Source organism: Amia ocellicauda, chromosome 19 (genome assembly GCF_036373705.1).
Source record: "Amia ocellicauda isolate fAmiCal2 chromosome 19, fAmiCal2.hap1, whole genome shotgun sequence".
Classification (NCBI taxonomy): domain Eukaryota; kingdom Metazoa; phylum Chordata; class Actinopteri; order Amiiformes; family Amiidae; genus Amia; species Amia ocellicauda.
The window spans coordinates 12,022,080-12,035,692 of NC_089868.1; the positions used below are offsets into that span (position 1 = coordinate 12,022,080).

The 13,613-nt window shown below is 36.1% G+C and overlaps 1 protein-coding gene across 1 annotated transcript; it reads left to right on the plus strand.

The window, feature by feature from the left end:
• The first annotated feature begins 2,052 nt into the window (after positions 1-2,052).
• On the plus strand, positions 2,053-13,056 carry LOC136714776 (calcium-activated chloride channel regulator 1). Its single transcript, XM_066692385.1, has 14 exons — positions 2,053-2,209; positions 2,508-2,645; positions 3,111-3,261; positions 3,615-3,723; positions 4,053-4,218; positions 4,666-4,884; positions 6,424-6,651; positions 7,239-7,410; positions 7,756-7,862; positions 7,950-8,171; positions 9,243-9,516; positions 9,877-10,044; positions 10,506-10,739; positions 12,528-13,056. The coding sequence occupies exons 1-14, from the start codon at positions 2,060-2,062 to the stop codon at positions 12,905-12,907; spliced, it is 2,718 nt and encodes a 905-aa protein (XP_066548482.1). The 5' UTR covers positions 2,053-2,059; the 3' UTR covers positions 12,908-13,056.
• The last annotated feature ends 557 nt before the right edge of the window (positions 13,057-13,613 follow it).

Below are 13,613 nucleotides of genomic sequence, written 5' to 3' on the forward strand. Positions count from 1 at the left end.
ATAATTTTTAAGCACACTGTTGATTTCAAACCAAATAGGCATACCAGAGCAATAAGAATAATAATAGATTCAGAATGAGCAGCAACAGTACATTAAGGAACTCCACTGACCTTTAACCCAAAATCTACAGCAGCTCTTTATGATGTTGGGAATAGGATTTTGACCTTGTCAGTATGCTTTATCTGACATGTTGTACATACTCTACAAGACTTTAGTCCTTGAGTCAATCTGTAACACTTTATTTTGAATTCTTCCCTGTTCACTATCAGCTTTTCATCTGTCAACTCCATCCTTGTAACCACAGTTTATTGTTTTTAAAGGGGAGGATAGGGATTGACTTGACAATAAACAAACCAGATATGCATAAATTAATTCAACAAAATAGAAATGTAGACAAATACATAAAGGGCATACTGCTTGAGTCACATTTGATCCTGATATTAATATCTGTGACAGATGGGGTCTGCTATAAAAGGTCATATTGCACCAAACATTACAAAGAACCATTCAAGGCAGCAATAACTGGCCCTTTAGGAGTTTTGGGCAGCATGCTGAAAACACAGTGGTTCAATTTAAAAAGAAAACCCCCAAAACTGAAGAAACAATCAGTGCGGCTCAGTGGCTGATTGGTCCTGTCCAAGATCAAGACTATACTGAAATTAAAGGCACTACAGTAGTGGTCTACCCTTACATAAAGAACTGAATGGCAGTGCAAAATAAATCCTGAAATCACATGCCCCCTTTTCCTTCTCTATATAGATTACTGAGTGTTTTCACCTCTAGTTGGTTGATTATCTGAAAGATAAGTTTACAGTATCCTAATAAGGAAACCATTAAAGAGATATGTCTACCTTGAACAGGATACTCTTGGACTGTAACAAAATGATGGGGAGAAAACCATCAAACTTTTAATTCCATTAAACTTGTTGCATCAACACCACAGACATGCAGCTCTTATTTTACCTAATTGGTAATCGATTTTGTTGGTTTATGAACTTGTCTGGTGGAAACCGTGTCTTGTGTGTAGAAAATGTAACTACATTTTCAATTCACATATCAGATTAATTAAATTCCCAATGTGGTAATTCCACTTGAACAAAACTCAATCTATATAAATAATAAGCTAAATCAGCTAAATTCTATGAGATGCGAATTAATCAAGACTTTGAGTTGCTGAGAACAAATGTTTGTATTGCACAGCTTGTAAACCCTACTTCTCCAACAGAGGCTTGCTTTCAACTAAGAATATTATTGTATTCACAGTAAAATTGTGATAATAAAAGGAACAATCATTTACATTGCAGCACGAGCCAAAGACAAATATTCACTTAATTCAGAGTTGTCTAATATTGCCCAGGCAGCTTCAATCTTACCTTCAAAAGACAAAGCAGTATGCTATCTCTTCACCCACAGCATGTTTTTCACTTGGATTACTTTAATTATATTTATGTTTTCAAAAAATGTGTGGCTTAAACTTTTTAAAGAATAAGCAGCAGGAGTTATTCCTATACAAATCATCACACATAACTGTTTCAATCTCAAGTAACATGTCTTGTATTATTATTAGTAATAATAACATTGTTGCATTCTGTTCCATTCCAATCTCATTCAAATTTATGACCTAAATTTGATCACTTTTAACATGTGAGTTTGCACTCATAGAGGGGTGTGTCTGCAAAGCTTTTGAATGTTAAACACTCAATACAATTTAGACTTCCATACTGTCTACTTTATAGAAGTTGTAACTTTGTAAGTTGTAAATTTAAGTGGTTTAATTCCTCTCCTTGTGTTGTCCAAGTGCAAAGATGGAATAGTACAGGAGGCAGAGGACAAAAACTGAAGAAAATCATGGATGAAAAGGGATTGAAGGGAATAAATAATCATGACGCACAAAGTTTATTGCTGTACTACGTCAAATTAGAAAAAACTAACTAACCTTTATAATGAATTTAATAAATATGTAACATTTATGATCCTATATTGTTACCACCCCCTCATAAAACAGAATATATATAACATGAGTTCACACTTTCTGCCAATTCGTTCGAGGATTGTGGCCATGGACTCCAGGGGAGCAGTTGTGTTGCTGCTGATGTTGTACCTGTCAGGCGGAGCCTCCATCAAGCTGGAGGGGAATGGATTCACAGACATAGTGATTGCTATCAACCCAGCAGTCCCAGAAAACCCAGCTCTCATTGACCAAATTAAGGTAAAATGGATTCATTATTAAAATTATTATTATATTTCTGAGAAAGGAATCATACAGGAAAACACCATCATCAAAGTATGCCAGAAACATGTAGCACTGAATAACATTATTGGCTTAATAAGTCAAGATTAACATGATCTTTAACAATGTTTTGATTCACATATAAAAGCTGACAAAGGACAGGTTTGAGGACCAGTGGCATAAAAGCGTGTTTGTGTTTCCAGTGAAGTTATTTTCCAGTGATGTGTTTCAGAACATGACCATTGACAGTGTGAGTCTTTCTCCCCATTGATACCAGGACATGGTCACCAATGCTTCCGATGATCTCTTCACCGCTACTGACAGGATGTTCTACTTCAAACGGATTAAAATTCTGGTCCCCCCTAACTGGACTCCAAATAACTTTACAGCAGGAAAAACCGAATCGTATGAAAAGGTAAAATAAATACATTATATAACCCTCATATTGAAATCAATCCAACAATATATGGCCGTCATCTTTACAACAATCAAACATTTGTCCAGCACACCTTTGAAATTGAGTTCCACATTAAATATAACAGTCTTCGATATTACATTAATGTCAACCTATAGTATCCTAAATAATAACCTTTCATATTTACCAAACAAAATAAAATGTTGGTGTATATTGGTGTTTCAGTAGACATTAAAATATACAATTATATCTTGAACACTATCAACTGGTTTCAGAGACCTTGATTAGCACTGGATTAGTCTTAGACTACCATACCTAAAATAGTATTGTGTAGTCTGAGACTGAGATCTGTTTTATATAATCAGAATTAAAAATAGTAAAAATACTACTCTGGAGATTGTGTATTGTGAATATAACAATCACATATGTTTATTTTACATAGATTCTTCCCTTTTTTTTCCCAAGGCAAATGTTGTTGTTGTGGAACCAAATGCAGTGTATGGAGATGACCCGTATACTCTGCAATATGATGAATGTGGCAAACCAGGCAGATACATTCATCTAACCCCCAACTTCTTGTTAAATGATAATCTCATTGAGGCTTATGGACCTCGAGGTGAGAGACAAACACCCACTTTCTTACTGGGTAACTGATTTGCTAATATGGGCCCAGAGACAAGAACAGGACTAACCTCCTTATAAGACTTCTGAAGCTCTGGCAGTCTTGATTACACTACAGATTTCCTGAAGCAATGTGTTTAATTGGAGACTAATAGTTCATGACCTCTTCTGATTTTAACTTCACTAATTCCTATTACTAAATGCCACCCTTTTCAGACTGTGAGTTAAATATCAAAGAAAAACATTAACCATATTAACATTAAACTGTCTACTCTTTTGTCTACCAGATTGTCAAATGTGTGAAAGTGTGAAAAGCCAGTGTTATACAGTGTCTTAATTTCTTTCCAGGCAAAGTGTTTGTACACGAATGGGCTCATCTGAGATGGGGGGTCTATGATGAATACAACCACCAAACGCCATTTTACATATCAAAAGAGAAACGTATTGAGGCAACAAGGTAATTTTAAACTATTTTAGTTGAAGCTTCAATAAATTATAGTTTAATGTACTGTATGTATACATAATAATGTTTGTTTTTATATATATTCATGAAACATACATTTTTATTACATTATTTTAAATTCCTGTTGATCATAACATTTAAATTATTATACAAATCTATAACGAATATAGTAAGAAGTAATTTGATATATCTAAAATAAATATTAAGGACAGGATTCATTTATTTGCTTTCGATATGGTTTGCTGATTATAATCATTATAGTATTAATATAAATTACCATTTAAAAACTGAACTTAATATGTAAAAAATTATACATTTTTCAGGTGTTCCAAAGATATCAAAGGCACCAGAGGTGTCCCCTCTGGCAATTCTGTTCAGCCGTGCTCCATTGACCCAACTACTGGGTTACCCACTGAAACCTGCCAGTTTTTCCCAGAAAAGAATCAAAATACACATGTGTCCTACATGTATGTTCAGAGCCTGCCTGCTGTAAGTAGTAAAAGTTTTAAATGTTCTCATACCAGTCTACATGTGTGATATTTGACAAATCCTCAAGAAACTAAATATCTGTCCAGTATCATTCTTATGATTATCGGTAACACTTTAAAATAAGGTGGTATGATTCCTCATTAATTCATATATGAACCCTAACCCTAAAACCTAATCCTGTTATACATGTGATTAACATCAGAACTCATATGAAGTGCATGATATACTCATGTGTTAATCCTGTGGCATTCATATATTAATTAATGAGGAATAACACCAATTTATTTTTAAGTTTGATCTAATTATCATTCCCAGTCAGTCCAGTAGAGATGCCCAACAACTAACGAACTGGACAACTTTCAAAGCTGTTTGCTCCAGTGTACAATTTGAAATTTTAGCACAGACGTGAATAGAAATTGCAGGTACACTAATGCTTGTATTTTATAGATAACTGGATTCTGTAATGACAAAAGCCATAACACGGAAGCCCAGAACATGCAGAACAGAATGTGCAACTACAGAAGTGTATGGAGTGTGATTGGCAGCTCTGAGGACTTCAAGAACTCAAATCTTATGGTCACCCCTCCTCCTGCACCCCAGTTCACAGTGTTACAGAAGGGAAGGAGAGAAATCTGCTTGGTGCTGGATGTGTCAGGAAGCATGAGTGTAAGTCCTTAAAGCATTATTGGAATGGAGTGTAAGAAAAGGGATCCTCCTGTAGAAGTGACTGGAACTAAGACAGTTCAGGTTCAATGTGATTTATTACAGAGTTCAGAATATAGATCACAGCATACAAGTATACCAGGTACAGCAAATGCAAAACTGATACCAAGACTTTATGGACAAGTCAGCTTTTATGAGTTGAACCCCTGTCCAACTCCACCTTCCAGAGTGACCACCCCACACACCACAGTATCCAATGGCAGCTGCATATTAACATACAATGTGACAATGGAGCCCTCACCCCGCTCTCCCACATTCCAGGGTAGCGACTGATTCCTCTCACCCTTGCCTCTCTCAGAGCTGATTAACTCCCAACTGCATGCTAGACCTCCTTGCTCACCTGTATCAATAGCTTTTGATATGCTATTGATACAAGACTGGTAACTGTTTCCTCACCACCCTTTAGTTATCCCTCAGCCATTTGCGTTTAACTCCTGTGAATTAGGACAATACCCCAGAACTTTTGATGAGAAGACTTTAAACTGTGGAATATTAATAGGGTTGAATTTTCCCAGCTTCAGTTGTATTCCCTACAGTAGGATAATAAACTGTACCTAGGAGATTAAAAAACATAGGAGATAGGGATTCCTACATAGAATATATAACTCCTGAATAAAGACTTATACAGAACATAGTAAGCACTAGCTATAAGACTAGGTATATATCCAACATAGGGGATACAATAAGCTTTATTTATTGGTTTGTTTTCTCACAGACACTAACACACCCATATTTCTTTATCTAAGTTTAAGTTACAGAGACATAACAGCCCTTATCCAGGAGAGCCCCAGTCCAGTTTGTTTTATAGGTCACTCTAAATCACCAATGTCTAAACACTAGAAATGTAGATTGTAATCAGTTATTAATCAATTAAGCAAGTGACCTGACAATGGAAGCTCTGGTCCCTGGGAGCTGAAAAGTGTTTAGATGTGTGTACCAAATTATCTTTAAATTACATAATTTAACAACAGAACTGCTTAATTAATCTTAACAAATTGATCATTTAAATGTGACTAATAAAGTCTTCTAGAATGGGAGGTCTAGTGTTGAAGACCATTGCACTAAAATCCCGGTCAACTGGGTAAACAAATGTCCTGTAAATAAAATAATTGCCAATTTGAGTGTATTCATATATGAGTAATCTCTAACACATTCAAATTCAAAAGCTATACATGTTGTTATGTATTTGAAACTACATCCAGTTATTGCTTCCAAATACAGAATATACTCTACATATATAATATTTTTCTATTTAGATCCGTGTTTCTTCATGTGGTCCAATTTACCATGTTACCTGGTGTATGTTTTCCCATATTAATCTATTTTTTAAATACATAATTTACATTTTAAAATATACATGAATTTATTAACACATTTTCTATTTTACTAATTTAGTGTGTGTGTGTGTGCATGTGTGTGTACTGATCTGCAAGGTCGTATGAATAATTTAATGCCGTGTTATTATTTCCATGTTTTCCATAGGGTTATGAAAGAATAACTCGGCTGAGACAGGCTGCTTCACTCTTCCTGAGAGAGGTTGTTGAAGAGCAGTCCATGGTTGGGATAGTTCAATTCCATAGTGTTGGTAGCATAATCAAACATTTAACTCTGGTTCATGATGATGCATCTCGGGAAGAACTGGTCAAAGTCCTGCCCACAAGTGCTAGTGGAGGTACAAGAATATGCGAAGGAATTAAATATGGTTTTGAAGTAAGATCATTTTCTAATGTGTAGTGGCTAAAATTTAATAGCAATCATGATAAAAAATAAAGTTTTTATAAATATTTTTAATGGCAACAGTCCTGTCTGATTGAATTACATAACACAGTTCTGATATTGTCAATGTTTTGCCATTCATTCACAAATTTAAAATGTGTCTATGGTTATAGTAATGAACTTCCAGCATGCATTTCAGCCTCTTTGTACAAGTCCAAGAATATGGTATTCATGTATTATTATAATTGAAGATACAGCAGCTAATTTAGTAGACTTCACAAATTGATATAACTACTGATTATCATGTTTTGGCTTTGAAACATGTATGAAACATGGCTTGGGAAGCAGTTTTAACTGCTGGAAACAACTACATTTATTCTGTCTCTTCATAATAAATTTCACATGACCTTCCTAAGCCAAACATCCTACAGATTTCACAACTGTCATAAAATATATATAAAAAGGTATATTGTGGCTCACTATATATGCATAGTTTCTGCTATAATGTGAAAATAATGATAATGCATGTTACATTGTTTCATTATGTCCAAGGTCCCACAATCTTAACTTCTTTGCTCCAGGTACTTCGTAAAGATGATCAGAATACAGATGGAAATGAAATTCTGCTCTTATCTGATGGAGAATCACCAGTGGACTGTTTGCCTCAAGTGAACAGCAGTGGAGTTACTTTTCATGCAATTGCTCTTGGACCTAATTATGCTCCAGAAATTCAGACCATGGTAGATTGGACAGGTAATCTACTTTGTTCAGATAATGTTTTAGACCTTCTGTACAAAAACAGTGGTCATGGCAGTAGAATAGTATTTTATTATTACTGAGATCTCTATATTGTTTCAATATAAAACAATATAATAACATGTAAAATCAAAATGCCATTTTGAATCTACAAAAAACATTATTTTAGATACATAGGACACAGTTTATATAATGGATTGTTTTTCTGATAATTATTTTGAGGCCTACACTGTAGTGTACATAATGAAAAAAACCTGCACAATGAGGTTTTGCATTTGTCAAACTGGAACATGGACAACCTTCATGTAAGATTAATTAAAATATTTAATTCAACATTCACAGGAGGAATATTGGTCCTGGCAAATGATAAAGTGGATTCCAATGGACTTGTTGATGCCTTTAATGCTATTAAATCTTCAGACGGGGATCTCATTCAACAGTCCATTCAGGTAAGGCTGATATCTTTGATTCTCATTTAAAGTATTCCCGCTGTGTAAGGACCAACTATACCACCACAATCTTATTTCTCCCAACAGCTGGAGAGTTCAGGTCTGAAAGTGAACAGCAAGGACTGGTTTAATGGGACTGTTTCTGTTGACAAAACAGTTGGAAAAGACACAAGTTTTTTAATCATCTGGGAAACAACAGTGCCTGAAATTACTGTAAGAAGCCCAAGTGGGAAAGTCTACGGCAATGCAGCATTTGTTCATGACACTCAAATAAAAACATCTGTTTTAGGCATCAATGGAATTGCAGAGGTATGGCTCAAAGATTTTGCTCATATTTAGAGGTACACTACTGGTCAAAAGTTTTAGAACACCCCCATTTTTCCAGTTTTGATTGAAGTTTAAGCAGTTCAAGTCCAGTGAATAACCTGAAATGGTACAAAGGTAAGCGGTAAACTGCCAGAGGTAAAAAAAAAAAAAAAAAAAGATTACCATAAACTGAAAAATAATGTACATTTCAGAGTTATATACTGTTACTAAACCCTCTTAAGCATTATTTGGCAGTGTTACACGCAGGTCCTGTGCATAGAACTTAGACTATATCCTTACAATGCGCACATCATTTGAAAGCTTATTCTCTTGGCTGCCAGCGCATTTAATTCTCAAACACATCCGATTTACACTTTCCGTGTCACTCGCCATCATTCAGAGCCCGGGGGGTAATCGTTGTGTATTAGTACGCTGTAAACAGAGTTTTCCATCTTGACATTTTGAGGTGTGTGTTGTTTCTACAAAAGCATGGATGTTTTTGTTTTGATCAGTAGACTGTCTGGTTCCAGAATATGTAATAATTGTCAATATTTTCGGAGATTTTGAATTCCTACCCAGACCACCCATTTCAGAATGGGCGTAAATACGGTGGGGTATAAAAAACACAATTTTCATATCAAAGAATCCTTCACATCATTAGAAATCTGAGTCTCAGCTTTTATGGGATACCAAACACTTGGCAAACAACAAAACAGTGAAGAGTACACATGGGATTAAAGAGAAGCACATGGATTTGGTGCCATTTGGTGCCTAGGGTACCAGAGGGGTTTGTTAAACAAAATGATTCCATGATTTATTTTTTATCTCCAATTGTTTATTTGTTCTGTGCTTTAATTTCAGAGTACATTGAGACATTAAACTTCGTAAATTTCAATAAAAACTGGAAAAATTGAGGTGTTCTAAAACTTTCAACATTCTTATTTAAAACACCTTTGAGAAAATGTTTTAAGCTGCCACAATGTTTGACATTTTAAAAGGCAGTGAGAAAAACATTATCCTATCAACATTATTAATAGGTTTTAATCTGTTGGCTTATTTTTATAAACCTTTCAGACAGGAGACTGGACCTACAGCCTCCTCAACACACTCTCCACGTCTCAGTCACTAACAATAACAGTGACGTCTCGAGCTGCCAATGCCAGTGTGCCTCCTCTGATCGTTAAAGCCCACATGAACCAGGAGTCCAGCAATGGAAGCAGGCCCATGCTGGTGTTTGCAGAAGTCAGCCAAGACGGTCTTCCTGTAATCCTGGCTGATGTGAGAGCCACGATCGAGTCAAGTACAGGAACCATTAAGCATGAGCTACAGCTTCTGGATAACGGAGCAGGTACTGAAGAGACAGCAAGACATCCGTAGCAGCATAGCCAAATCTGTTGTCAGAAGCCACTTTCTGCTCTCAAATCACAACAGGTCTTGTTATTTGTGATCAGGTGAAATGTTTGATTAGGCAACGCCCAAAGAGACTGTTAACATTGTCAGATCCACTATAGTGAATAAGATCAAAGAACAGAAAGAATTGTGTTATATGAAACCAAAAACATAAGGACTGTTAAGGATTGCACACAAGAATGGGAAAATGAAATCTCTAAGAACATTCTTCAATCTGGGTTTGAATTTGGGTTGTGGTTTAATCTTTGCAGGAAACTGAACCCTAGGACCTGTATTTCTGTTCTACCTCATTATGCAGGTGCTGATGTATTCAGACACGATGGCATCTATTCTAGATATTTCACCAGTCTTGAAAATAATGGAGTCTACAGTTTGAAAGTGAGAGTACAAGGACAAGGAGACACAGCTAGACTGGCTGTCAGACGACACAGCCGGGCACTGTATATACCAGGATATGTGGAAAATGGTGAACATTTACTAGTATTCTAAACCTCTTCATTATTTCAAAAAAACACTGCTGAAACAAAGCTACAAATAACTATTATACATGTTTTTAAAAAACATGAGCAACACAAAATATACTTCATTAGAAGAAAGGATATATATATATATTAGTTTCCTATGTCTGATTTATTCAGTGCATGTTTACAAAGAGTATCAACCTGTCGTGCCTGATATAGCACATAAATTGTCTCTTTTTATAGGCATGAATGTGACACATAGTAATTGCCTATAGCCTCCACCTGTACTCGTATTCAGTTATATTCATAGCACTGAAAAGAAAATCATATAAAATCAATAATATAATATAGAACTTTTAAGCATTAAGATTTATTTGAGCTATCCCACAACACTTAATTTTTTGTCAATAGTACTCCTATAGTTTATAGACCGGGCCTTTAATTGTTGGTTTGTGTGCTTTCTCAGGGCAAGTGCATCTGAACCCACAGAAGCCCTCAGTGGCCGATGGTGACCAGCAGGCTGACGTGGGCAACTTTAGCAGGACGGCCTCAGGAGGGGCCTTTACTGTCAGCTTGGTGCCTGGATCCCCCCTCCCAGCATTCCCCCCCTGTAAAATCACAGACCTGAGTGCGAGATTAGAAGAGGACAGGGTGCTTCTCACGTGGACTGCGCCTGGAGAGGACTTTGATCAGGGAGCTGGTATGCCTTATTCTTTAGGCATCTCTTTATTTGTGGAGTGAAAACGTTAATTTAATAAGTTAAGGTGGTTGATTAATATTTTTTGGTAACACTTTACAATAAGTGTTTATTAACTAACATTAACTAACAAGTTAGTTAACATGAACAAGTCAGTAATTAATGCATCAACAAGGCATGAAAAGTATGTCTTAATACTAACTAATTAACTACTGTATGAATTCATGTTTTGGCTTGTCTTTCTACATGTCTGAATATTCAGACACAGTAACTAATTCGAACAAATTACTTTGTTAACATGAATAAACATAACTAATTTCAAGGACGACATGGTTACATGTTTGTTAATGCAAAAAGTATTTTCCATGAAATAACATGAAATACTTTAGTTAACAAAGATAAAGATTATTGATTATTACTTGTGCTCCATATGATTTAGTTAACATGAAATAACTCAGTTAACATAATATATATATATATATATATATACTCACCTAAAGGATTATTAGGAACACCTGTTCAATTTCTCATTAATGCAATTATCTAACCAACCAATCACATGGCAGTTGCTTCAATGCATTTAGGGGTGTGGTCCTGGTCAAGACAATCTCCTGAACTCCAAACTGAATGTCTGAATGGGAAAGAAAGGTGATTTAAGCAATTTTGAGCGTGGCATGGTTGTTGGTGCCAGACGGGCCGGTCTGAGTATTTCACAATCTGCTCAGTTACTGGGATTTTCACGCACAACCATTTCTAGGGTTTACAAAGAATGGTGTGAAAAGGGAAAAACATCCAGTATGCGGCAGTCCTGTGGGCGAAAATGCCTTGTTGATGCTAGAGGTCAGAGGAGAATGGGCCGACTGATTCAAGCTGATAGAAGAGCAACTTTGACTGAAATAACCACTCGTTACAACCGAGGTATGCAGCAAAGCATTTGTGAAGCCACAACACCTACAACCTTGAGGCGGATGGGCTACAACAGCAGAAGACCCCACCGGGTACCACTCATCTCCACTACAAATAGGAAAAAGAGGCTACAATTTGCACAAGCTCACCAAAATTGGACAGTTGAAGACTGGAAAAATGTTGCCTGGTCTGATGAGTCTCGATTTCTGTTGAGACATTCAGATGGTAGAGTCAGAATTTGGCGTAAACAGAATGAGAACATGGATCCATCATGCCTTGTTACCACTGTGCAGGCTGGTGGTGGTGGTGTAATGGTGTGGGGGATGTTTTCTTGGCACACTTTAGGCCCCTTAGTGCCAATTGGGCATCGTTTAAATGCCACGGCCTATATATATATATATATATGTTAACTGAGCTATTTAATGTTATTTCATAAGATCATTAAATTCGCCATGGAAAAGATGGTGAATATTTTGAAAACTCTTAACATTAAGACACATCTAAATATGTCATCCTTGAAATGAGTAATGTTTTTTTCATGTTAAGTAATTTGAAAGACAAAAAAAAAAACATGAATTCATGCAGTAGTTATTTAATTAGTTAACATTAACAAATACATTTCATGCTTTGTTGATGCATTAGTTATGGACTTGTTCATGTTAACTAATATATTAATTATTTTTAGTTAATTGATCCGTTTTATAAATTGTTACCTCGCTAGACTGACTGGCTGAGTTCTGCTGCATTTTATATAGCTTTTCCTTGGCTTGGTGCCCAACGGTGACCTCTTTAGCTTACTGGGCACCTAAGAGTCTCAGTGTTATCACTGGGAGCGGCATGTCATGTAAGTAACTTATGTCTTGTTTTGTCCTTTTGTCCTTTTAGCTGAATCCTATGAAATCCGGATGAGTCAAGACTTTGAGTTGCTCAGAAGGAATTTCACTTATACGCAGCTTGTGAACTCTTCTGGCCTCACACCAAAAGAGTCTGGCTCCGGAGAAGAACATCATTTTTTTCTCGATGAAATTGCAATTAAAAATGGAACAATCATTTACTTCGCAGCACGAGCCAAAGACAAAGAGTCACAAAATTCAGAGGTGTCTAATATTGCCCAGGCAGCTCTGATCTTACCTCCAGCAGACCCACCCAAAGGCGTGAATGTTCTGGTTCTTGTGCTATCGGTCACAGGCGTGGTAGCCGCTGCTTGCATCATTGCCAGTACAGTCATGTGTGTTAAGAAACGAACACCAGCTATATACGCTTGATTCAATACAACCCCCCCACCCAGTTTTACATTCCATTTCTGTACAATGTTACTCTTTCCAAAATGTAGATGTGACAAGTAAAATTTATAAGGGCCATGCTGAAATAACACTTTGGTAACTAAATGTCTTAATAAATTAAATACAAATTATCTGCATTTGGTGTGTTTTTTTGGTCTTGCTTTTCTTTAAAGGTGGACAGATTTTATTGTATATGTGCTGTGTATAATACAATGTGCAATTAAAAATAAATGCATTTCAATATAATCAAAATGTATTGGAAAATACCAGCAGAGAAAAAAGGCAAATTTAACAAATGGCAAAATATGCTTTATGCCTGTTTCTGCAGCCCATCCATAAAACTCCTCAAGATAATCTATATCTCACAGCTTTTGCCAAAACAGATACCATCTTCAAATTATTCAAATTTCCCAAAGTTGGTATAGCACAAACGGCAAAACAATTCAGTAAAAGTTGAAGATTCTCATTTCACCATTTGTGAGAAATATATCATTCCTCAGCTGACTTTCTGTGGGCATAGCTGGTGCATCGTTTGAGGTCTGGCTGTATCATTTATCATATTACTCTATTTTTTTTGGAGAGAGAGAGACTGATCCCATCACAGTGTTATTCCATAGCTCTCGAGTCTCACCCATTGAGGGTCCATCTCTTGGCCACGCGCATTGTCATTAAAATCTCACGCATTTGC

Excerpts from the sequence above, each read along its gene's own strand:
- LOC136714776 (XM_066692385.1), top strand. The coding sequence starts at position 2,060 with ATGGACTCCAGGGGAGCAGTTGTGTTGCTGCTGATGTTGTACCTGTCA. Across the intron at positions 2,210-2,507 it reads CTCTCATTGACCAAATTAAG|GACATGGTCACCAATGCTTC; the intron begins GTAAAATGGATT and ends CATTGATACCAG. Across the intron at positions 6,652-7,238 it reads GAATTAAATATGGTTTTGAA|GTACTTCGTAAAGATGATCA; the intron begins GTAAGATCATTT and ends TCTTTGCTCCAG.